This window comes from Aspergillus wentii, assembly GCF_001890725.1.
Source record: "Aspergillus wentii DTO 134E9 unplaced genomic scaffold ASPWEscaffold_3, whole genome shotgun sequence".
NCBI lineage: Eukaryota > Fungi > Ascomycota > Eurotiomycetes > Eurotiales > Aspergillaceae > Aspergillus > Aspergillus wentii.
In genome coordinates this window covers 2770199-2793860 of record NW_024467834.1, presented here as the reverse complement: position 1 = coordinate 2793860, position 23662 = coordinate 2770199, and the positions used below count along the sequence as shown (strand labels likewise).

At 48.5% G+C, this 23662-nt stretch overlaps 15 protein-coding genes across 15 annotated transcripts; 7 read left to right on the top strand and 8 right to left on the bottom strand.

Annotated features, from left to right (window-relative positions):
* On the bottom strand, nucleotides 1–995 carry ASPWEDRAFT_170850 (protein-transporting protein BCP1; the record flags this gene model as incomplete). Its single annotated transcript, XM_040830689.1, has 3 exons — nucleotides 1–555; nucleotides 618–851; nucleotides 912–995. 3 exons carry the CDS (start codon nucleotides 993–995, stop codon nucleotides 1–3), a joined length of 873 nt encoding a protein of 290 aa, XP_040691043.1.
* A 236-nt stretch (nucleotides 996–1231) lies between these two features.
* Nucleotides 1232–2161, bottom strand: ASPWEDRAFT_39047 (uncharacterized protein). Its single transcript, XM_040835020.1, has one exon. It carries the CDS (start codon nucleotides 2008–2010, stop codon nucleotides 1288–1290), a length of 723 nt encoding a protein of 240 aa, XP_040691042.1. The 5' UTR covers nucleotides 2011–2161; the 3' UTR covers nucleotides 1232–1287.
* Nucleotides 2162–3177: 1016 nt separating this feature from the next.
* On the top strand, nucleotides 3178–3653 carry ASPWEDRAFT_107169 (uncharacterized protein; the record flags this gene model as incomplete). Its single annotated transcript, XM_040827868.1, has 3 exons — nucleotides 3178–3313; nucleotides 3370–3491; nucleotides 3555–3653. 3 exons carry the CDS (start codon nucleotides 3178–3180, stop codon nucleotides 3651–3653), a joined length of 357 nt encoding a protein of 118 aa, XP_040691041.1.
* A 293-nt stretch (nucleotides 3654–3946) lies between these two features.
* Nucleotides 3947–5431, bottom strand: ASPWEDRAFT_108348 (alpha-mannosyltransferase; the record flags this gene model as incomplete). Its single annotated transcript, XM_040827978.1, has 1 exon — nucleotides 3947–5431. The coding sequence occupies one exon, from the start codon at nucleotides 5429–5431 to the stop codon at nucleotides 3947–3949; it is 1485 nt and encodes a 494-aa protein (XP_040691040.1).
* Nucleotides 5432–5524: 93 nt separating this feature from the next.
* Nucleotides 5525–6007, bottom strand: ASPWEDRAFT_449874 (uncharacterized protein). The gene has a single exon (XM_040836412.1). The coding sequence runs from the start codon at nucleotides 5892–5894 to the stop codon at nucleotides 5619–5621; it is 276 nt and encodes a 91-aa protein (XP_040691039.1). The 5' UTR covers nucleotides 5895–6007; the 3' UTR covers nucleotides 5525–5618.
* A 1383-nt stretch (nucleotides 6008–7390) lies between these two features.
* Nucleotides 7391–9406, top strand: ASPWEDRAFT_108510 (uncharacterized protein; the record flags this gene model as incomplete). Its single annotated transcript, XM_040827996.1, has 2 exons — nucleotides 7391–9246; nucleotides 9292–9406. The coding sequence occupies 2 exons, from the start codon at nucleotides 7391–7393 to the stop codon at nucleotides 9404–9406; spliced, it is 1971 nt and encodes a 656-aa protein (XP_040691038.1).
* Nucleotides 9407–9812: 406 nt separating this feature from the next.
* Nucleotides 9813–11333, top strand: ASPWEDRAFT_170845 (Zn(II)2Cys6 transcription factor domain-containing protein; the record flags this gene model as incomplete). Its single annotated transcript, XM_040830688.1, has 4 exons — nucleotides 9813–9863; nucleotides 9914–10444; nucleotides 10490–10627; nucleotides 10677–11333. 4 exons carry the CDS (start codon nucleotides 9813–9815, stop codon nucleotides 11331–11333), a joined length of 1377 nt encoding a protein of 458 aa, XP_040691037.1.
* Nucleotides 11334–11364: 31 nt separating this feature from the next.
* ASPWEDRAFT_182244 (uncharacterized protein) lies at nucleotides 11365–12502 on the bottom strand (the record flags this gene model as incomplete). Its single annotated transcript, XM_040831910.1, has 3 exons — nucleotides 12076–12502; nucleotides 11891–12023; nucleotides 11365–11839 (listed from the first exon to the last, which is right to left on the bottom strand). The coding sequence occupies exons 1-3, from the start codon at nucleotides 12260–12262 to the stop codon at nucleotides 11365–11367; spliced, it is 795 nt and encodes a 264-aa protein (XP_040691036.1). The 5' UTR covers nucleotides 12263–12502.
* Nucleotides 12464–13279, bottom strand: ASPWEDRAFT_450226 (uncharacterized protein). Its single transcript, XM_040836422.1, has one exon. It carries the CDS (start codon nucleotides 13174–13176, stop codon nucleotides 12655–12657), a length of 522 nt encoding a protein of 173 aa, XP_040691035.1. The 5' UTR covers nucleotides 13177–13279; the 3' UTR covers nucleotides 12464–12654.
* Nucleotides 13280–13382: 103 nt separating this feature from the next.
* ASPWEDRAFT_170843 (uncharacterized protein) lies at nucleotides 13383–13802 on the bottom strand (the record flags this gene model as incomplete). The annotated part of the gene is made up of 1 exon (XM_040830687.1): nucleotides 13383–13802. One exon carries the CDS (start codon nucleotides 13800–13802, stop codon nucleotides 13383–13385), a length of 420 nt encoding a protein of 139 aa, XP_040691034.1.
* Nucleotides 13803–16386: 2584 nt separating this feature from the next.
* Nucleotides 16387–17610, top strand: ASPWEDRAFT_107789 (uncharacterized protein; the record flags this gene model as incomplete). Its single annotated transcript, XM_040827915.1, has 2 exons — nucleotides 16387–16650; nucleotides 16942–17610. The coding sequence occupies 2 exons, from the start codon at nucleotides 16387–16389 to the stop codon at nucleotides 17608–17610; spliced, it is 933 nt and encodes a 310-aa protein (XP_040691033.1).
* Nucleotides 17611–19372: 1762 nt separating this feature from the next.
* On the top strand, nucleotides 19373–20292 carry ASPWEDRAFT_67601 (uncharacterized protein). The gene is made up of 3 exons (XM_040838920.1): nucleotides 19373–19882; nucleotides 19946–19969; nucleotides 20023–20292. The coding sequence occupies exons 1-3, from the start codon at nucleotides 19655–19657 to the stop codon at nucleotides 20119–20121; spliced, it is 351 nt and encodes a 116-aa protein (XP_040691032.1). The 5' UTR covers nucleotides 19373–19654; the 3' UTR covers nucleotides 20122–20292.
* ASPWEDRAFT_39034 (YoaK family protein) lies at nucleotides 20270–21602 on the bottom strand. The gene is made up of 2 exons (XM_040835019.1): nucleotides 21126–21602; nucleotides 20270–21080 (listed from the first exon to the last, which is right to left on the bottom strand). The coding sequence occupies exons 1-2, from the start codon at nucleotides 21319–21321 to the stop codon at nucleotides 20479–20481; spliced, it is 798 nt and encodes a 265-aa protein (XP_040691031.1). The 5' UTR covers nucleotides 21322–21602; the 3' UTR covers nucleotides 20270–20478.
* Nucleotides 21603–22317: 715 nt separating this feature from the next.
* On the top strand, nucleotides 22318–22623 carry ASPWEDRAFT_170839 (uncharacterized protein; the record flags this gene model as incomplete). Its single annotated transcript, XM_040830686.1, has 1 exon — nucleotides 22318–22623. The coding sequence occupies one exon, from the start codon at nucleotides 22318–22320 to the stop codon at nucleotides 22621–22623; it is 306 nt and encodes a 101-aa protein (XP_040691030.1).
* Nucleotides 22624–22850: 227 nt separating this feature from the next.
* ASPWEDRAFT_449825 (uncharacterized protein) lies at nucleotides 22851–23523 on the top strand. The gene has a single exon (XM_040836411.1). The coding sequence runs from the start codon at nucleotides 23077–23079 to the stop codon at nucleotides 23425–23427; it is 351 nt and encodes a 116-aa protein (XP_040691029.1). The 5' UTR covers nucleotides 22851–23076; the 3' UTR covers nucleotides 23428–23523.
* Nucleotides 23524–23662: the final 139 nt, after the last annotated feature.

Genomic DNA, 23662 nt, shown 5'->3' with positions numbered 1-23662 from the left:
TTATACAGAAGGCTGGAGGTATGAAGTAAGATCTTTCACAGCGGACTCAAACTTGGGAGCCTCAATCAACATCAAACTTCCACCGGTCTTGATACCCAGCTCCTGGAAAGCTCGTTTCGAGTCGGAATGGCCGTCGTCATGCTTGTGCGTGTATTCAAACGCTCCCGAGCACACTGTATGCCGCTCCAGCACCTCATCTTCAGGGTGGAAGTAAAACCGCTCGACCTTGTCGCCAGACTTCTTCTTTTTCTTCTGGGGGCGCGCATCCTCCTGGTCCAATTTCGACTCGACTTCTTCGTAGTTCTTGGACACGATCAGGTAGTGTGAAAAGTTGTACGGTTCCTTGTCTTCAAGCGCCCAGGCGATTTCCTCCATGAGCATGTTGTACATCGGGGGGACGATTTCGGACGGCATGTTGATCAATCGTTCGGTAAGGATCAAACCGATAGGAGGGATGGGGGTCTGAGAGAGGAGAGTCGACAAGGGAGAGAGGGAGGCGTCGGACGAGGCCTTGCGCTGGAGGTAGGTGGTCAATTCTTGGATGATGGGTTTATCCTAGGATGGTCAGTTCTGCCATACTTCTACTACATGTTTTCACATATGCAGGATATACATACCTTGTGCTCTTGAAGGTTCAAAACGGTCAAAAAGGCATACGGATCCGATTCATTACCGTCGACCTTGACCGTCGAACCCAGCAACGGCTGCGACAATATCAAGTCCGCCAAAGCGGACATGTCGAAGATCTGAGAATCGGCATCGAAAAGCTGTCGAAGAAGGTTCTTGAGGCCGTGGAAATCAACCTCTTGAGGGTCGAACCATTCAAATTCCACATTCACCATGTCGATATCCTACACATCATCTCAGTGGTTAGCTTTGCGCCGCGGATGCGGAGGATGGATATTGGCTACCTCGTCGCTGTCTTCTTCCCCGACGGTGGGATCGGTGCCCGCCATCTCGACATCGCCATCCTTGAGCTGCTTCCTTTTGACCATTGTGATTTGATTATCTGAGTGACGAGATTGTTGTCTGTGTCTGTTGGCTGGTCTATTTTTTAGGCGGTGGAAATTCTCCCGCAATATTTCATCGTTGATCGGCGTCGAGAAAAGTTGCTCCGACGCCCCTCGCTAAACCGCATTCGGTTCTATCAAAGATGCATTCGATAGTGATCGTTTTGATGAGAACAAGAGGTTCGTATTTGGTTATAAACCCAGATATTGTTGATATGAAGGATAATCTTGTTCAATTACTGCTATATATCGATATATTTTAACCCAGTGATCTCAATCAAACATCATATTCGACAGCCTCAACAGTGGGCACTTTATCCAACTTGACCCCGAAAAACTTGGCCACCAATTGAATACAATCCCAAACCACCTGGACATCCTCCTTAGAGAGTCCCAATCGTCTCGTTCCCCGGATATGCCAATGGGTCTCATTCTTGAGGTTCTGGCTCATGATAGCCGGCAACACCACCATCTGCGTATCGACATCATCCAACACCTGCCGGTCGGACAGATACAACCCATACGTGATTTCAGTCGACAACCAGGCGAAGTCTTTGTGAGCACGGAATAAGTCCAGCGTAGCCGCGGTGTTGCCGGCATACAGCTTCTGCAGCCAGTTAGTGCCCCGCTCGTGGTTGGCCTCGTCACACTGCCAGTCCTTGCGGGTGGCGCTGTAATCCTTGTCCTCCTCGCGCTCGAACTTGCTGATAGCCAGAATGGCTTCAATGGGCTTGCAGACGCCGACGATCTGGACGGCTTTGAACAGCGCCTCGCGCATACGGCGCACGAGAGCCTGGCGGGCGTCGGAAGTGGCGTTTTCGGGCCGGTTGATCAGGGATAGATATAATTGATCTGCGCGTTCGGGATCTGGACCGGCGACGATGGTGGCCGTGGCAAGTATGTACCATTTGTCAGAGGGGATATTGGTAGCTTGGAAGCGCGATTCGAGGTCTTGGAAGAGCTGTTGGAAGCGGGGTTCAACCGCGGGGGTGGAAGCCATTGTGTAGATGTAATGTGTTGATGGCAGTTTAGATGTGATTATATGTCTAGTAAGTACCTAGTTATGATAGGTATTGTTTGTTGATGTGTTCTTTACTTGGATGAAGAGTTTAGAGGTTGAAATAAGATGGGTTCATGAGGGGAGTGCGGGGATTGAGCGGCGTTAGCTGAGTCTGCTCTATGCTGATGCCATTCATACTTAGCAATGCTCACGATTTCAATATACCATGTATAGCCTTTATGGAATGAGCCATTGATTGAAAGTGTTTACAGTCTGCAGTATAAGTGCAGTATATCTGGCTTTGGCTGTTTCTAGTATTCAACAATAGTTCATCCAATATATCAATGCTCTCAGTATATCTTGAATATCAATCCATATGATATGCAGTATTAGAGGTGGCATAAGGTAAATAAACATGTATACACCAATTGGTGTAGATTCAGGTAGTTAATGCTCGGTAGAGAGATAGAGTAATGCTAAGCCTGAGAAATAGCATAATAGCCAAACGTTGATGAGAAAGAAATGATATTTTACCTGAATATCATCGAAGACACAAGAAACATAGTAGTACAGTAGTCTCCATTTGTCTATAGACAGTGAGATCTTGATGTCACCACATGATGCCATACAGCTGGATCAGGGACCATCGACAGTGAAATCATTGGCCATTCAGCAATCAAGGCAGAAAGTCTAGAATCATCTGAAAAATCAGCAATCAGAAATCAGAAACATGATGTTCTCATCTCAGCTTCTATCAAGAATTTTGCATATCAACATGCACCATGACAAAACCCCCGCCAACCAAAAACCCACCGCAAGCTCGATCAACACGCGATCAAAATACTTCGATCTGATTCTCTATGATAAAACCAAGGAAAAAACCTGCAAACAGGATATGTCATCCAGGATGGAATTCTCCAGTTTTCTTTTCTTTGATTCCCAACTGTTCCCAGATACTGGTTGCAACTCGCCCCACTGGGTATGATCTCAGTGACTCCAGGATGACATCACTTCCTATCCTGGGATGGATTATATAGTTGCTGTTCAACCAGCTTCGCAACCTTCTATTCATCAAGCAAATAATCATTCTATCTCCTCTTCTATTATCTATCTTCTATTCTCTATCTTCATCCTCTATCCTTTATCCTTTACACATCATCCATCAAAATGGGTCACCCCGGACACATCGGTAACAGCGCCTTCTACGCAGCTGGCGACCAGCGCAACCCTCCCAAGACCGAGACTCAGCACCGTGCTCCTTACGAAGAGGGCCAGAAACATAGCCACCAGAACATCGACTCGAGTATGTCATCTCCCGCACTCTTCCACTGTATCACGACAAAATGCTAACGAAAGTAGAGGACGACCGTTCCATCGCCAACAGACTCGCTGCCCAGTCAAGAAGTGATGAACCCTCAACTGCCTCTGGTTCTCACTATGACCCCGAGGCGGAATTGAGCAAGAAGAACCCCACTGCTCCTGTATGTTGACTATGCTATCTTTATATCTCATTTTATGAGGAAATATGCTAATGCATTCATTAGGCAGTTCACCACGGCCACGAACCCTCCAAGGGAGCCAAGATTGACCGGGAGTTGCAGATGGAAGACGAGCAGAGATTGCACGAGAAGGGTATCAAATAAATTATGTGACTATGTACAATAGAAAAGTACCTAATTCTGTAACGATCATGGGCTATTACGAATCACAATAACCTCTTCCAGTCTTTCATTATCATATTAAAAGTAGTGGTTATGTACTATGTACAGCATATAAACGGAAATTTATACAAATGCTGGTTTGTTTGCAAGGTCGTCGTCTCGTAAACAGCATGCCAACTGGTTCTGTCCAGTGTTCATCACAGGCATAGTGACTGCATAGGCACCTCCTTTGGTGCGGCATTGTTGCTTTTCGTTTCAACTTGAAATCAGCCAGTTTAGGCGTCGTTTGTAAACTTGGGGTCGTCATCATGTGGTTCCGCAAAGACAGTTTGCCAATAATTTTCAACCCTCTGGCAAATCCCCTGAATGTCTTTCCAGGACCGGAATTCGTTCTCCAGGTTGCAGCTAACCCACTTGATCTCTTCCCAATACTCCTTTTCGACATCATAGCCCATCCGCTGCATAATATCATCTGGCGCAATCCATGCTCTCCCAAGCGACCCGTCGGGCTTGAGGGTTGGCTTCGTTTCCCAACTTTCCCCAAAAACATGCTCTCCGGGATTGAACTTGGGATAGTGTGCATGAACAAAGAAGACGCGAGGGGGTTTGCCGGCAGATTCATCCTGTACGCGCCATATTCCCTCACTGGTCAGGGCATAATCTTCTATTGGGTCCGACTGTGCCATGGCAGACCCAGAGATTTCACCATTCTCTTTCGGATGACCGATCGCTTGGACTCTCTCACTGACTGCGTAAAAAGGTTCCCCCAGGGCAGAAGCCGCTTGGAGAAAGGTTTCCTTGTCACCCTCTCCAGGTCCCCCTTGAGATAGCAGTCGAAAGTAATGCGACGGTCCGTAGTAGTTGTAGTAGGCAGCCAGCAGCAGCGTACGCAAATGGGTTTTCTTCGAGACCAAAAAGACACCCGTCTCCGACGATTGCCGGGCCGACATGCTAAGAACCGTTTGCTTGGAGACCTCAAAGTAGGCCGGAGAGGCGGACGAGGCCCAGAAATCGGGCCAGGTAACCAGACCAGAAGAAGTGAAGGGTTCTGTCTCCAGCAAAAGCTCCGGTTTATCTAAGGGGAAGCAATCCGCATCCATCCAGAGGATTTGCTCAAAGGAGGAAAAGAGAACGGCAAAGATCTTTAGCTGATAGTGTTCGATAGCGTTGTCCCCCACGATCTCGGAGAGAACCAAGCATCGCGCGTTGAGCTCCGGAAGGATCTTCTGGCATATGCGTTTCTCGTACTCTCCCGAATCCTTCATATACACCTCAACAGGCAAATTTGACCCTTTCCGGCGAAGCATTCGCAGCGACGACAGAAACACCGGCAGGTATGACGCCCCCGCGGTGGACACCAGACCCTTTGACCCGGGAGTATGCACCGGGCGCAATTTCCGGGATTCTTTGACCTCGCGTATGAATTTTTCATGTGCCTCCTGCATCGCAGTGCGATCCTCAGCGGGGATTTCTATCAAGTCAGGTCGGTCATTGGGCGTCGTTGCATTAAACGGGATGGCGCCCGCATCGCCAGTTCGAGCGGGGGGAGGGCAGTTGGGAGCGTTTCTTTCTAGAATGGGCTTGAGGGCTTTCCAGAATGCGTTTTGGCGTTCAGCAAGGGGAACTTCAAAGGCCGTACTAGGGACGACGGAGGCAGTGGCTGTTGTCGGAGTCCAGTATAGGTAGACGGAGCAGATGAGGAGCACGGCTCCCATCGCAAGAAGGATTGACCTTAGACGGACCGGGCGGAAGGCAGGCATTGTGTAGGATGGAGGATCGAGTGTTAAGATGACGGGGAATATCTTGGGTATATGAAGTCTGCCTGATCTGATGAATTTAGCGGGACATCCGATCGCTGTGTCTTGCCAACGGTCGCTTGCGTGTCATGCAGACTAGGACCGAAGTCCCATAGGGTAACAGGAAGAAGGGGCCTCGATAGAATGGACTTCAATTGGCGAGGTAGTTAGAGAAACCGGTGCATGGTGGTGGTGAACGAGGTGTCGCGTGCCGAATGGAGACTTTTGGTCTGGGCAAAGACGAAACAGGAGAAGATCCCTTCACGTGGCGGATTAAAAAAGAAGCGAAGCAGAAGATCTGCGTCAAGGGATGAGATATATTATTGTATTGAATAAGGGTGACCATAAAGAGTGCAATATGAGTATGAGCAGAGAAGCTGATTATTTTTGATTTAATTTCTTTGATAAGTGGTGTTGATGTTGTCATCCTGCAGCTATAGACAGGCTAAGAAATATCATCAATCAGCACTCTGTATAAGAACAAGCAATGATAATATATATCCATAGACTAAAGTATTTATCCATTTCTATATCCATTCATCTAAATCTATCTTTGTCTGTGTTATTCTAAAACACTGAAGCAGTAAGTCATCCTGATACACCTAACTAACCACCACTACAGCATCAATAGCAGTTTCAGATCAGAACAATTACTAATAACAGTTCGTCATCCAATAAACTCTCGTTAGTCTTTTATTCTTAAATAAATCATCAAAACCAACTGCAACCACGGAGAATCTCCGTACAGAAGAAAAATCCACGACGGGCCACTTGGTGCGGTGGAGAGAGCGGGCGTTGATCTTCGCGGGAGAGAACCCGATGGCGATAGCATGGCCTATCCAGATCAATGGCATTGTCTGGCCTCTTTTGTCGCTCTGTTCTTCATCTTGTCTTGTTCGGGATTCTTCAGGTTTCATGGCAATGTGACAGAGGGGATGTGACGATGTTGCTAAGCGCTGCTAACCTCGCAGTAATACCCCGAACCCTCAGGATGACCGGTCACCGCGATGAATAACCATCCTGGAGTCCCATCCAGATAGATCCTCCCGTTCTGCAAAATCCCCTGGAGACTCCAGAGCAATCAAACTTCGTTCGAGCCAAACTCTGCTGCTGTTCTGGCGGATAGTGCCGCGGAGTGTCGCTCATCCATATGTTGGTACTTAGTACTTCCTCTCACAGCCTCCGCTTCTGCTCCATCTCCAACTTCTTCACTTCTTTTCTTCACCCTTCTTCACGTCTCCCTCTAACCCAGACTGATCCCCGTCTCCGATTTCCGCCTATTTTTAACCTTTTAATTAATTACCCCCCTCCCCTATTCTTCTTAGTGTATATATCCCGTCATTCCATCTCCTCTTCACAGAATCATCCCTGGTCATCTTTATTCCAACCTACTCTGTCTATCTTCGAACCGTCCGAGTCGATGGGACCCCGCAACGCGGGTCACCTCCGCACTACCGCCATCGGCCTTCGACGATGACGCATGATACTATCAGCTCGAATAGTCCGATGGAGTCGACTTCCAAACCCCAGGCCCGCAAGGCTCCGTCGACTACTTCTCCCGCGCCCCGAAAACGACGCAAGAGAACTGTTGTGAGCGGCGCGGCTGATGATTGCTTTACCTGCGCCAAACAGGGTACGGCTTGCGATCGCCGGCGCCCGTACTGCTCGCAGTGCTTAGATCGAGTAGGAGAATGCTCAGGGTACAAGACAACATTGACCTGGGGAGTGGGAGTTGCCAGTCGGGGGAAACTGCGGGGCCTCTCGACTCCCGTGTCGGGGGCGCAACCAGCTGGAGGGAGTGCCTCTAAACCCCGTCGCTATCAGACGGGGTCTAATAACAATTCCAAGAGTTCTGCTACGGTCGCTCCTCCACCTCCCCAGCGGCCATCGCCAGGTTCTGATAGCTCGGGGACTACGACGTGGATGGCGGGTACGCCGTACCCGCAAGGCTGGTCCAATATCCCTACGACTTATTCGCCTGAACCCCCGTTGAGCCATCCAAGCCTATACCAAGCAAACCCGCATGGGAATATCACACCTCCATCGGGCGCTCCAGTGTTTCCATCGCCCAGGGACCATTTTGTGGAACATTATCCAACTCCATCTAACCCATCGACTGCTTTGACCTCTACCTGGTACGAGCCGACGCAGCCGTCTGTGCCACAATGGCCGTTACAAACCTATGCGTCTGAGCCGCAAGAATCGGATGAGGATTCCACACAGAACAGCTATACTCTGTCGCCTTCTAGCCAAAGCTCCGCGAGCTCTCCCCTGTGGGCAACAGGCCATTCCCCTTCGTACTCTCAACTGCTTTTGGCAAGATCTGTCGGGCGCACTCCCCGGCTCAGATACCTAATCAGCTACTATGCGGAGGTCATTGCACCGATGATAGTTGCCTTTGACACTCCAACTAATCCTTTTCGCACTCATATTCTTCGTTTGGCCGAGGACAGTGAATCCCTTCAGGAAGCTATTGCAACTCTCTCCACTAGTAACTTACGACAGAGACGGGAGCGTAAGACAATGTCGACCGAGAGGACACTTCCGGCTCGTATGTCGTCTTTGGCTCACCGTGCACTGACAGAAGGTGCCTTTGAAGAACGACATGGTCTCCCAATCTCCGAGGCCTTTGTCCAGGGGGAGTGGCGTCACCGAATCAAGGCTGTTAACGCTCTGAATGCCGAACTGGCAGATCCCAAACGCATGCTTGCGGATTCGGTGCTGGCGACCCTATTAATTCTTTGTCTTTTTTATGTCTGTGACACAGGAGTGGCTCAGTTTAAAAAGCATTTTGCGGGGGTCACCAGATTGCTGGCCATGAGGTTGCGTGGTTCCAAGAAAGTTTCAGACGAGCTCAAATGGTTCATTCGCATGTTCACCTGGTACGATACAATGACGGCAACTACCAATGACCGCGAGATTCAGCTTCGCGGGCCATGTTTGGATGTCGCCGCTCTGTCGGATGGAGAATGGCCCCTGGAGAATTTGGCTGGCTGCGATTCGGGACTTTTCAAATTGATTGCACAGCTGGGTCGTTTGAATCTACTGAGCCAGAATCAGACGGTGGCGGGCCCAGCGCCTCACGATGCGTTTATGCCCACGGTCCCTGTTCCCCCTTTAATGGCCTACCCTCAATATTCAGGTAATCTGTCCGCTATGGGCACATTTAGCATGAATGGATTACCTATATCAACCCCGCCACGCCCTCATGACCAGGAAAGGCAGCCCATGTCTCAAGCTTTCTGGACCGAGTGGTATCCTCTTCGACAAAAGCTTGAGTCATGGCGGTTTGTCCCGCCAAATGATCAACCATTCTCTCCATTTTCCATGAACTCTGGAGTCACCCCTAATCAGGCCTACATATCACCCCCCTCTTCACCAATCTCCCAGCATATTGTGGCACCGGAAAATGTCGAGGATGTCTATCATACATCTGAAGCCTTCCGTCATTGTGCAATCCTTTACAGCGAACGATTAGCATACCCAGACCTTTCGTCCAGCGACCCCCGCATTCAGAACATTGTCCATGTAGCGATACACCATATCTCCGTCGTTCAATCCGACGTATATCTACTGTGGCCCCTCTTTATCACTGGTTCTGAGTGCGTGCTCGAAAATCACCGCACTATTATCCGCGAACGCTGCAAAGACATATCCAAAGACTCGGGTTTCTTCAACAACCTATCGTGCCTCGAACTTCTGGAGAAGATATGGACTCAGAATCCTGCCGAGGATGGAGAAAGCAGCACCGGAGCGAGGTCCAGTCCCACGGGCATTGCGTACGGACATGGCCATATGGGGTACACATCGGGATACCCTGGTAGCTGGCCTTCGGGTGAAGCGACCTCGACACAGATATCCGCCCCTAGTAGGCAAGGCTTCCGATGGCACCATATCATGCGGGCCAAACGAGCAGATGGAGAATACATGGTGGTGTGATATTTGTTTATATACAACTGATTGGGCATATGACGATACACTGGGCGTTGGAAATGATTTGGAATATCTGGCATTGATAATAAGCGTTTCATGATTCCACGGATATATGGTAATGTATCTACATACAACAGAGGATGGCGCAAGCTGGCATTAGTAAATATTTCATGACAGTTACGGAGTACTCAACCGAGTATCACGAATGAGGTAATAATTCTGCTGGATATTCAAGTATAAACAATGCTTTCTATCGTAGTATCTGTATCTTCCATGTATCGCTGAATTGGTATATTTTCTGGGACGCTTAGTCAGGGAGCATTACTTTTGCCGACATCCGTCTCGTATTCATCCTCATCCACCGTCTATCATCATGTCTCGGATGCTATAATAATATCAAATTTGCCTCAAAATGGTCGCCAGGAGCAGTGGTTGCTCACTCTGCGTCAAGCGGCGAGTCAAGGTGCCTCATCCCCTATCTCATGACCACGGCATGATGCTGACAGGACACAGTGTGACGAGAGACTCCCTGGATGCGCAAGATGTGAAACGTATGGCAAGCCTTGTCCAGGATATGATCGGAATTTCAAATTCGTCACAGGCAAGCCTCATCGGACACGACGTCGACGCCCTGACTCAGAGGGGAGGACTTCCTCGGGAAACGACTCAGACAATCATCATCAGTCTTTAATCCAACGAGACCAACAACCCTCGTCATTGATATCCGCCGACCTGAACGTCCTACAAAGTCTGGGACTTTTGATTGACGAATTCTCGCGCCCATCCCCTGCAACCTCGGCCTTTATCGTGTCTCGGTGGTTTACTTTTCTTCCGTCCATGTACGGCCGGAATCGGACGTTGGATGCCACGATTAAATCCTTCACCGTTTATCATTTTGGGAATGTGACTCGGAATGATTCAATGATCCGGTATGCGCGGTGTACGTACGTGGAGGCTTTGAACCGGCTTCAGGCGTCGTTGAGTACCACTGAGGGTCTTTCTTCGGATATCTTTTGCGCTGTTATGTTGTTGTGTTTGTATGAGGTAGGTGCTTGTGCAACTGTAGCTGTTCAGGTTCTGACTAGAAAGCTCTTTACCAATACCCACGATTCAGAGTCATGGATGAAGCATGCAAAGGGGTTAAGTCAACTGGCTGAAGCGAGGGGGCGTGATTGTTACTTGAATGAGATTGATAATACTTTGCTCAAAGCTGCCCGGGGATTGATTGTATGTCTGCTTATATAGCAGTATCTATATGATATGCTAATACTTATAGGTGATGCATTCTCTCTTTTCCGGCCAAAAATGCTTCTTAACCTCCGGTGATTGGCATGCCGTGATGAAGCAACCGTTCAACACGGGCTTATCTGCTGATTTTGAGCACCTAATAGAACAGTTCTTTGCATATTTCACATTCGCTCCAAGTCTCGTGCACAAACTTTATGATCTAAAGGAGGCAGATCCCATAAGTCCAGATAGTTGGCTACGAATGTCAAATATCCTGGAAAGAGCTCTCGACATGAAAAGCAAGATCGAGGCATGGTATGTCGAGTTTTCTCGAATAGTCTCTCCTCCAACCGAGACCCTCACAGCCTCAGACGACACGCTGTATCCAACGGCTCTTATATACTCGGATGTAAACAACGCTTCTATCCATTGCGGCTACTACTCTTACATGGTGATTATACACGAGATACTCAAAGCCTGTGGTTATCCTGGACAACACCAAGCCATGGTAATCTACTTCCGAGACCAGATTTGCAAATCGGTCGAATACAACGGCAGTGGACTTCTGGGGCCATATCGGATGGCATTTCCTTTGCGAGTGGCATTCGAGGTGGCTGATCCCGCGACTAGATTGTGGATTGAAGGTCGGTTGAAACGGCTTTCGAAGATTTATGCCGCGTTACGACCGCAGAACTTTACTGGATGATACATTCTATTAGGAGTTCTAATACCTTAGATCAACAGCTATCCACAACCTCACAAGCAACCGGCCAAACAGGCTCAATCACCACGCGTGCCGTCAACAGCAAAACAGCAATAACCACCTCCATCACAAACCCCATTCCAACCATGATGTCCGCATCACCATGAACAGGATGAAACCTACCCGACCCATACTGCCCCATGAGGAAATACACAACCCTAACCGCCAAAAAAGGGAGCACTACCAGAACCAGCAACACGGCATGGTTACCAGCACTAGAGAGGTCTTTCCGAAGTCTCGCGGCGAACCAAGCCACGATACCACACACGAAGAGGAATGCGGTGACGAGGATGGCTGAGCCGGCGTATACGCAGGGACGGATGTCGACGCAGCTGCCCACGATGACTAGGACGATGGCGATGAATATGGGAAAACGGAAGAAGTGGAGCATGAAGCGGGTTGGTTTGGGGTATCTCGAGTTTCCTGGGCCAGTTCGTCCGGATTGGCCACTTTGCTTGTTAGTCCGGGCTTCAAGTGAGAACAGGGAAAGAAAGACATACCATCGCAGCAAGATAAAGCTCACTTCAAACAACAACGGCGAAAGACCAATACCCTGCAGAACGGTCTCTGCAATCAACATCGACTTGCTCGGTGTGGATGTCGCAAGCACCAGAGCGAAACCAGCAATTCGAACTGATATAATCCAGTTAGCAATATACAAATACAACCCACCTGGACAACCCACGCTGCGCTAACAGTCCAATCAACCCAAACCAGGAATAAAGCACACAGCGAAGGGGCCTCTTGGCTTTATCGTGATGCCAGTATCGCCATTCCTGCATGAATCTAGAGATGAATTGGACGACATGGATGAGTGCGAATATGGTGACTTCGGCGATGGCGATGTGTTTTTGGGTATTTGTTGGAGGCATGATTAACTGTGAGTGTATGGATATAATTTGAGAAATGGTTGAAGAATGTGTTCGAGAATGAGAGATTTTATATCTGCTTTTATCCTAATTTCAGTCTTCGTATAGATGGACTGTGGAGACATCGCGATGAATGGCCAGATTAGGAATAGCGCATCCATACAATTTCTTATGCTCATCATCATCATCATCATAATAACAATAATAATAATAATTACTATTATAGATAGTCCGTACTCATTGGGGTCTAATAAGATATCTTATAAAGTAAAACTAGTGAAGATTTGTGGATACTTCCAAAAAGGTCAAACATCGCGAGCCTCCTATAGTAGACCCTGAACAGTTACTCCATACCGTCTAAAACTCCATTATAATGATACTAAATATAAATACACTCAAAACCAAGCTTTGTCACCAAAAATTTGAAGAGAATTACGCCGGATATCAACCCTCTCAAGGTATCGCAGTATCTTATTCATTTCCAGACGGCAAACACCATCATCTAAAGACTCCGGAATCGTCAACTCCAGCTTAGTCCGAAGAGCCAGAGACTTCCAGAATAAATCCCATGACAGATTTTTCTCTTCATCTGTTCGGTTGGGATTCGCCCCTGCTTGAATCAATCTCTTCATAAACAACCTATCCACCCGGCGCGCAGCTGCAGATAAAGGCGAAGCGCCATGTACACTCCGAGCATCGGCCTGACCTCCGGGCATGTCGAGGAGAATGTTGATTATGTTTGTATTTCTGTTGTTGCACGCGAGAAGCAGTGGCCTACAGCCCTCTACATCCGCGCGCGTTGACATCCACCCCCTTGGTGGATAGTAGCACCTTGACCATCTCGGTATGCTTCCAATGTACAGCCCAGTGGAGTGCCGTCCAGCCAGTACTATCGGATACATTGGGATCGACGCCATCCTGCGCGAGGAGGAATTCGACCATTTTTCATTTCTGTTTCTGCGCTGCCGCTGGTATAGCCGGGTAGGCCTTTTTCTTGCACGATTTCACGACGGACGCGTTAATATTCGCTCCGTTAGCGAGGAGGATCTTAGCCATCGCGATCCAGCCCCCTCTAGCCGCGACAGAGAGTGTCGTTTCGCTGTTCGCGCGGGGATAACCGATATCAACTGCCTCCAGCGAGAGGAGGGCATGCACCCTTAGACTCATCGAGTTCAACCACCTCCATATCCGACTCCGTATCCATATCCATAGCCCTGAATGTACTCCTGGGATATTTGCCGTGATATCTGTAGTGCACGTTTGGGTCTGCTTTGCCGTTGAGGATGGCACGTCGGGCGGTGGCGGGTTTGCGTCGTTTCATGGCCCATTTTAGAGCTCTTCGGGCTGCTTTGTCGGGTTTGTGACGGTAGAGGACGGGGATGTAAGAGTCGTAGAGGGAGTGGCAGGTTCTGAGGCGACTGACGGTTTTTTTCAGAGCGAGGTTGGAGATGATGAAGAGGATGAGTTCCCAGGGGGGGGGGGGTTGAGGAGGGAGTGAGACATGTTCGTATGAGTATGGTATAGATGAATGAAGTGAAGACATTTTGACTGACTGACTTCTTTTAAAATACTGTAAATGTGATAGATGTATATGAAGTTGAGCAGGGATCTAAGCGATGTTGATATGTGACTGGTCTTTGATATGTATAGACGGCAAATGTGATAGAGACTGTATCCCTGCTCTGATATGCATCTAATACAGTATTAACACTGTTTAAATCCTTCATAATTTGACTCTGTCTATCGACATGTCAACGTATATAGATATACGCCACACGAAGCTCAACAGCCACTTGGGCACAGCTACAATCATTCAATTTCCATCGTCTTCTCTGGGTCCAGTGGAGTATTCAGTATTCAGATATAATACAGAGTACGAATACTGAATACTGAATATTATTATCGCCACGAACTTCCAGAACCACCAAAGAAACCCGATCATGCACAACACAAATTCCAACGATAAACAAACAAGACCAGCAGGAGACCAGCCCAATTGCCTGCCCAGTGACGGTCAGGAAATGGGGATAGCCCAAGGCAGTGAGGCTGTTGACAGCGTGTCAGACGGTCATTCGCGGGCTCAACTCCACCGATCGGGGTCGGGGATTTTATACGAAGCAGATGGAGGGGTTCGTCTGAGGAGGGAGTGAATGAGGTGGATGATCAGGAGGGGTAGATAACTTTATTATTCGTCTGCTGTCACTTGTCTACTGCTAGTGTGAAGTGTAGACGGTGTATCTAGTCACTATCTGCTTGGTAGTGTATATACGAGTGCATCGCGGAAGCGGATAGTGGACAGCCAGACAACTACTACAGCAACGAGCAGTCATAGTATCATTCTACTCGCTATCTAGTATTAGTAGAATATCACTAGTAGTACTGTAGTATACTTGTACTCTGTAGTAGTAGTACAGATAGGGCTCAGGGCAAGGGCAAATCACAGCCCTAACAGACGACGCGCACAAAGATCTCCATTCCAACGCGCTCAACAGTTTCAGGGGCAGTTTTAGTATTATACAAATATACCGATATGGATACCTACACATGGATATCTTTCTAGGTATTATTACTCTGTAATAACTATCTCTCTGCGTGGCCATAAGCCAAATAAACAGATATCGCAAGGGATCGTGAAAACTCTGCTGGTGGACCTGGCAGTTCCACTGTGGATCTTTGCATCTGCGGAGGACGTCCGCTAGAATACATCATCATATTCCTTAATTCTCCCGGAATCTCCAGAGTCCAGCTGAGTCCTTCAACTATGTATGTGAAGTCATGCCTCCATCTACATCTGTTCAGAACTCCAGCTGTAGCCTTGTCGAGTCACTCGTGATGCCTGTTAACCCCTGACCAGTAATGAAACTGTTTTTAGCGCGCAGATCCCTTGCGGGCGATAGTGGCAGGATTTATTATTCTTTTGCAACGCCATGTGCGACCGTCAGACCGGCTGTGGTTGCCTATGCCAGGGGTTTTCTGCATCCAGCGTGTGATTGGTCATTTCTTGCTGGTTAATCTCGATCAGCCCGTTGCCTGGGTATTGAAAATTTTTCAGGTGGAATCAAATTGCGGTCTGCTGGGCACCATTCAGCCCACTGCCCAACAGATATCATATCTCGACATAGACTATTTAGATAGTAGATTAGATATTTTATATAGTACAGTACCATGGGTCAAAACGGGAGATCCGAGTCCATCCATGGTCAAATGTTACACTCCGTATAGGCAGCCTGGTTTAAATATAGGTAATGAAGAGCTGAGCCACTGTTCCCCGTGGCAAGGCTCATCAGCTACAGTAGTTCTGACTCACGATCTACGCTACATCGTAGTACATGTTAATTGCCCGATGCACTCTTTATTGGTTGTTATAAGTTGATAAGACTGGATACCTGACTGGATACTGACGGATGCTGGATGACTCCTATTAATAATGACGGAGATTAAATGGAATCTTCCATCTCAAATATGGAAGCATAATACCGTACCGTACCGTACCGTATTCTATCGCCACGCCCTCCTCCTCCCGCCACGCGTCTCCATACCGTCCCGTGGTACAAAACCTGGTTGGGCCTCGCCCGCGCGCTTCTCCTCTCCTCCTCCTCCTCTCCTCCCCTTCACCACCACAGCCCATCCCCGGGTTTTAATCCAGTTGCCTCGCCCTTCAGACCCTCTCCTCTCTTCTCTTTTCCTCCTTCTTTTCCTTTTCTGTGGGCTTGGTTCTGGTAGTTGCCCAGAACTTCTCTAGAAAGCGTCTTCCCGGTTTTGGTATCTTCTAACTCGCTTACGAGGATCCAAAATCTCACACAGTCAATATCATCCCCCGTCGACCGGTCGACTCACCAACGTTCAAATGCACTTCCAGCACATCCAATCTCAATCCTCCTCTCTTCGCTTTGAATCCGTGCCTCGGTGACGGTCGTCTTTCGATTTTCCGGTTTAGTTATTCTTTTAATCGGCGTCGATCTGCTGTTCTGAACGATATCCTGTATAATATAACTGGGTTGTCTTTTCACTGCTTACTAGTTTTGCTTTTTCTCATTTTTCGTCTTTGATATTGCTTTTTTGATTGCTTCAGGGGCCTCCCTATCAAAAGTTTTATTGCGTCCATTTTCCATGCTCGTCTCGAGATAATGTACCATTATTCCACTCCACCTCCCGGGTGGTCGACTTTCGATTACACTACCTCTCCCCCTACCTCTCCTCACTACGCCTACTACGCTACCCAATTTGCCAGTCCCTTCGCCTCCCCCCGAGGGACCTCGAAGCGTCATAACCGCAAGGCCAGTTACGCCGCGACGGAAAAGCCTGGAGGATGGCAATCCGCGTACGCTCCCAGCTTCTATGAAGCCACGCCTGAATATGGCTCGTCGCCGTCGCCGCGCAAGCACGATCATGTAAGTGCTTCTTTCGGTGGCAATCCGCACTGCCGCCGTCATACCATGGCAGATCCCTGGGGCGGCCTGGGGCAGGATCATTCCCGCCCGTCGCATTCGCAGAAACGATCCATTTTTGTCGATGTGGTCGATGATGTGTTTGACGATGCGCCGCGATACGTCTTTCGCGAGACTCGTCACGGCCAGCCGCCCTCGACTCCCAAGCGAGACAGTCACGCTCCGCCTCGGCGAACCCCGACGTCTGCGCCTCATCGCAAGCCAAAGCCACCCACTGATCCTTTCTACCACCAGGTTCCAGCATTCGATGACATGGAAACCGCCAAGCGATCTCGTGCGCGCCGCCAGTCGACTTCCACCCGCATCCCGCCCAAGCCCAAGCCCGCCTCCTCGTCTCAGCCGCCACCCAAGGCCACCGAGGAAGACGCCGTCCGCGCCGGTATTCCCGAAGGCTACTCGACCAAGAACTGGGATCCCACCGAAGCGCCCATTATCCTGTTGGGAAGTGTGTTTGATGCCAACTCGCTGGGCAAGTGGATCTACGACTGGACGGTGTTTTACCACGGCGCGTCGACTCCGATGGCCGACGTCGCGGGCGATCTGTGGTTGTTGCTGATCAAGCTGGCCGGTAAGGTCAAGCGGGCCGACGAGTGCGTCAACCGGATCCAGCGGATCGAATCGCAGGAGATTGTGGCGGATTTCCTCGAGAGTGGCGAGCGGCTGTGGGGACGATTCAAGAAGCTGCTCAAGGCCTGTGAACATTTCATGTGGAAGGCCGCCAAGCGCGAAGGTGGCAAAACCGTATCGATGGGCAAGAATGCGGGCTGTGAATTCGTCGAGTCGTTATTCGGACGGGATCGCGAATTGGAAAACACAGAGAAGTTGATGAACAGCATTCGCCTGTGGAACATGCGCTTTGACGCCAACTGCGAGGACATTCTCCGAAAGCCGTCTTCTCCTTAGACACACCACCGTCTGTATAGACACCTCACACCTACCGACTCGTCTATAGACGATATCTCACTACCTCACTACTACATTATTGGGGACGACATGGACCAAAAGTAATTTTGCTTTTTGTTTGCTGATTCTTGATTCTTCTGGGTTCTAGCGTCGGGATTGATACTACTATGATCGCACAGGGTATCGGTGCAGCGATTGAATTTCCATCGATTGTCTGATTGCATTTTGAGCGCGTTTGGCAGGAGACTTGCTTTATTCGACCAAGCGAAACCGCTATCGGGCGCGAGCATTCATCATTCTGGCGCATTTTAATCATCTTTTTTTTTTCTATTTTTGAACTTCTTCGTTTCGTTTCTCATCTTGGGACGGGGTTTGCTCTTGATTTCCGGCGTGCTGCTTCACTCTGTTACCTGGGATGATGCATTTTTCGTCTTTTGACCTTACTCAAGTTTGAGCCATCTTGCCTTTGCTTCGATGATACCATTTTGCGAGTCTGTTTTCTCGGTACGGTTGGTTTGATTCATTCCTTACACACGCAGCGTCTTGTTTCTTTTGTTCTGGGGATGTGAGGAGACGGCGTATATAGACACCAACTACCATCGTCCGATAGACATTTTTTTATTTACTTTACATTTACTTCTTTACATTCTATCTATCTATCTTCTGTCTGTAACACAACATGAAACTGGTAGTACCACAGCAAATGCAGTATCATGTACGAGTCAACCTAACCCCGCCATGTGCCAAAGAGGGGTAAGCAATACAAACCAATACAGTAATACCCAAACCTCTTCATTCTATGAGCGATTAACTTCCCCATCACCCTCTATGTCAAACTAAACGCCCAGCTAGCAATCCTGACATCACCACCCCTCCATTCCCCTCCATCATAGTCACACTCCTCATCCATGTCCTGCATCGGGGCAACGCGAGGATCCTTGCCCATTCAGTCCATTTACCGCTATCATGTGGATGGGTATGCGCGAATAAGCGGACAGGGAATGGGGCAAGGCTAGGTGGGTGGGGATGTATGCAATGGGCGGTTATGTATGTATGTCGACCTGGTTAGTTAGTCCCATGTGTTCTGTGAGTTATGTGTGTGCTTGGGTGTGCATGCGTTATGTGGGTTGGGTTGGTGATGATGATGGTGGTTGAGATGAGGTGATGTGTTGGCGATGTGGGATAGGTAGATGGTAGAGTCTTTTTATTGGTGTTTTCCCTTAGGTATGAAGATGAATATGAATAAGGTATTATTCAGGTTCATATCACACTCTTTTACTGTGTAGTAAGGCAGGTAAAGCAGCCTATCAGAAAGACCAGAAAGACCCGAGCAAACATCAAACAGATGGATTGCAGCATAATAAACCGAATCTCTTCCCTGTCGGTGCATTTTGAAATCAACCATTCCAGTAATGCGGGGAAGCTCCGATCTACTAGGTAGTAGTTAGTAGTTCTTTAGCCTATAAGATATGCTCCGATGGTTCTCTATAGCTAGACTAGAAGTGTTTTGTTCCTGATGTCGATAGAGAAAGTAACACAGTCTACAACATTAGATCTTGTGATGTTGGCGGTTAACATGTGAGATGTAGGACAATATTGAGTTGCATGAACTACTCTATCTGTCTGATACTACTGGTCGTGTTTAGAGTATTTTGAAATAGACTGAGATAGCTGTTGTATACTGCATATAGATATAGATAGTCATATAATAGCTCTATCAACTGCTATATTGATAGTAGGATAACATATCCGTTCTATCATTCTATATTCTACCTTATCCAAATTATTCAATGCAACATGAAACGATTATACTCTCTGTACACAGTTACAATGCAACCATATCTAGACTTCACGGTTTGATTTGACAGGATGTGATACTGGATATCCGGTGTATCACGATCAAGCAATACCCGGATACAGCATCTATATCCTCATTCATCCAAACAAGACAGCATAAATATCACCACAATCCCATTCCCATCTCGCAATCCATTCCACCATCAGCACCATCAATCTCATCATCTCATCTTATCTACTATCCATCATGAAGTTCAGCATCCTCACTACTGCCCTGGCTCTCTTCGCCTCACAGGCCATCGCCATGCCTGCTGAGACCAACTCCCCTGCCACTGAAACCTCACTCGATATGCCCACCATCACCGACCTCACCAACTTCAATGCTTCCGAATGGACCACCTTCCCCCTGAGAATCTGTATTCCTGCCATTTGCTTCCCTATCTCGATCATTGGCATCTCCATCCCGTGTCCATTAGTAAGTGTCTTGAAGCCCACCTGACCGGACTAAAGATGGATGGATGAAGCTGACGAGATACAGACACTCGTTCCTGGAATCAATGGTGTATGTTTTATATCTCAGTTTATATGATATGATGATACTTACTATGGCTTTAGTGCACCGCCCCGAGCGGCGCCTGCTGTGTTGTCATCGGTAGTGCTGAGGAGCTGGCTGCTCTTCCGCAGCCGATTATGCAGCAGCAGTTGCAGCAGTAGTCGCTTACAGGCGTAATATAATCGGGTGGGATGGTGGGGAGAGGAGGGGAGGGAAGTGGACGTGTGTGTCTCTGGTTATGGTTGTGGTTATTCAATTCTGGTGTTGTCTTTGTCCAGGGCCCTGGGATGTACATTCTTTAGCTGGAATTGATTAATAGTCATTCTTTTGGGTATCTTGGTTGATTTGTAGGTGTAGGTGTAGTTTATGTATAGGATGCCGAGACTATTGGTCTTGTATGCTGGTAAGGCCTCCTGATAATCTGTAAACATGTGAAAGTATGTAATTAATCTGCAGTCTAAGTGTCTATGGGTATACAATCTATATCTCCTCTCCTCTCTTCCCATTTTATCCTCTATCTATTTCTCATCAGCAGCCCACACCAACCATCCGAGTCCAATGCAAAACTTCAATCCAGCAGACATCCACAACGCAGCCTGCATCCCCCCACTACTCTTGCTCAACCACCCGCCCACAATCGCTCCAATCGCCAACGTCACCACAGCTCCAATGCGACGGTTCCGCTTGGGGTTGGTCGTCGGGACATCAGCCAGCTTCGGGTCCGAGGCGATATCGAAATATACACTTGTCAGCACGACGGTGGGGATTTCGTTAAAGCCCAGCGCGCGACTCGAAGCCATCGAGCCGGCGGATTGGAAGGCGAGGAGGGCAATGGGAATGAGTTCGAGGAAGAGACGGCCGCCGGTGAGGGTCGCGTCGGCGGAGGTGTGGGGGATGAGGTCTGCTTCGATGAGCGCGACCGCGATAATGACCAGGATGCCTTGGATGGTAAAGGAGGTGAAGAGGGTTCCGCGACGGCGGGCGCCGACGATACGCGTGACCGTGGCGAAGAGGTAGGCGCCGGTGAAGAAGGATACGATCGAGACGAGGGATTTGAGCCAGCCCCAGGGTTTGTTGCTGGGTTGGCCGGAGGCGCCTAGGCCGAGGAAGACGGTGTTTCCTGAACTGTCAGTGTTTTGTTTGAATATAGGGGGAGTGGGAGTACCTGTTTGCATGCCCAAGAAGCAAGACCAGGCATTGTAGGCGCTGCTGTCACAGAGACCGGTGATGAAGCAGCAGAGCAGACAGACGAGGTCAGCGTACGAGGCGGAGACGGGCTGCTTCAACCGTCGGGAAAGGGTCAGAGGGGGTTTCTCGGGGTGTTGGTTGGATTCGACATCGGTAGGCTCTTTTTCAGCCATTTTGAGATAAATGTCTGCAGTATGCAGAGGAATACCGATTGACAATTGACAGTCACACAGACAGTGCAGTGACAGCTGACAGAGGGGAGGGAAGAAGAAGAAGAATGTCGAGGGGATCAGGCCTCCGTGCCGAGGAAAACTCTGCCTGTTACGGCCCTCGGAGGGTTTCCGGTGAGTCCCTTGCAGCGGCAGTGGTCGATAATTACCACAACGGGCACACACGAGGATGTAAAACACTGGCGAGAGGGAAAATCGCTGCCTGGAAATGCGAATTCCTCATCTCGCGCGGGATTGCGCCATGGACCAAGGGGAGAGGAGCAAATGGAGGCCAACACAGGCAGTGGATCAGTTCCACGGCCCCGCACGGATAGGGCTGAAGAAGGAATGGATTGGGATAGGGCTGACGTGGTTGAGATGCAGTATCTACAGCTTACTAGGATACTAGAATACTAGGAGGAGAGTGTTGAGTGTTACAGTCCTCGTATGCGATGGTGAAGTGTAAGCCTTGCTTGATCTATTCTGGTCGATGCTATTCATAGTCTGTCCTACAGATCATACAGACATGGCTATCCCTATTCCCATGCCTATTCCCTATTATTCTAATGCATCTCATCACGTGCCATCACCGTGCATATCATGCATCACGACAATCCCTCAGTCTAGAATACAATCTAGAATAACCTTCTAGAAGAATCAACAATTACCGCATTCCATCCAAATAGCCACAGCCCGAGGTAAAGCAAGTGGTGGTAAAGTGTCGTCGTCATCATCATATCATCGACGCCACCTCTTAACCCAACTTAAATAGGCCCGGATCCCACAATCCATTGTCCCAGTTCAATACAACATTAACTGAATACTATTGATCTGCATATTCACAGACTTGGTACGTTCTCTCTTACTCTCTACCTGTACCTGGTGGTGCGTATGCAGGGAACGATACAAGTCATACGCAGATACACATCATCCACACATACTGACCTATATAGTAACAAAATGCCTACCTCCAAAACCGATACCGCCCTTCGCTTCCCCGAAAGCGACGACCAGAAGCGTCGTCTGCGTAATACCACCCAGGACCAGAAGTACGGTGCCCGTCTCCGTGACGAGGCGAGTACTGGCTCTCAAAAGTCCCAGGATGCCACTACCTGGACTACTGAGCAGTTGCTAGGTGAGCATATGGATGCCAGTGGTAATCCTGTGCCCGATCCGGCGAGCTTTGGGGATGGGGCGAAGGCGAGAAAGGGGAAGGAGGAGGATGAGCCGAATTTGTATGATGCGATGCATGATGATTTTGATTAAGAAGACGATGGATATACGTATGGATATGGAGAAAATGATGTGATATGGTTATTTTATGTTATGTCGCTCTTTTGGAAATTGGACAGAAGAGTTGAGAAATAATGTCCTTAATGCAAATAGTATAAACAATGAATGAGTTTGTGGCTTGATTTGATTCATTTTGACTTCTACTGTATTGGAATATAAGCTTCAGCTTTTTCATCTGGTGGCAGCATCATCCACGCTTCTACAGGCATGTTGAGGCGATGCTTGGACTTCCCTTTTTCGGTATGTGAACCGGTCAAGTTATCTGGTTCTGATAGGCGTTTCTAGAGAGCGGGTATTTATCCCAGCCACTCTCAGGCTCTCCTTTCAAATTATTGAGCGTAAAGCTTTGCTCCCAGCAGAAGCCGTGATGGTTTCCAGGCTGCCGCCATAGTGTGTAATCGAAGCAGCAGCCGAAAAAGATAGCGTATGTCGCCGTCCAGAGTCTCGAGTGTGGCACTTACCCTGCACCAGTTGGTTCAAGGTCCAACGGAAATCCCTTTTATATCGGCCTGTCCACCATACCTAATTAGCATAGATCATGTAAAGAAAGTGTCAATACCAATCTCTAAGAATCTCATAGCTTTCGGCGTAGACATTGTAGCTCTTGAAGATTTCCAACATATCTTGGAGACGCTGAGCTCCAGTGTTGTTGATTTCTCAGTGAAAGGCCAGAACGGCTACTTGGGGGGAAGGGTTTGGCTGTGTGATATGGAGTCAAAGGCCTTCCAGAGGTCAACAGTTCGTTGGATTGGCTTTGATGTTGCCATGGTTTGGTGAAATAGAGGGTAAGGAAGAAGAGTTGAGGGGTGAAAAGAAAGAAATAAGCCAGTCATCCATATCAAATAACTATCTAAATGTCCTCTTAGAGCTACTGTATTTATCCATATTCATTCACCTTGGTTTAATTGTTGGTCTCTGAGAGCTCATCAAATATAATTGCTTTTATCCTCAGTGTGTACGGTCTGTGTATGTCCGTCGGTTATGTCGCCTCAACTTCAGTCAGCTATGACCT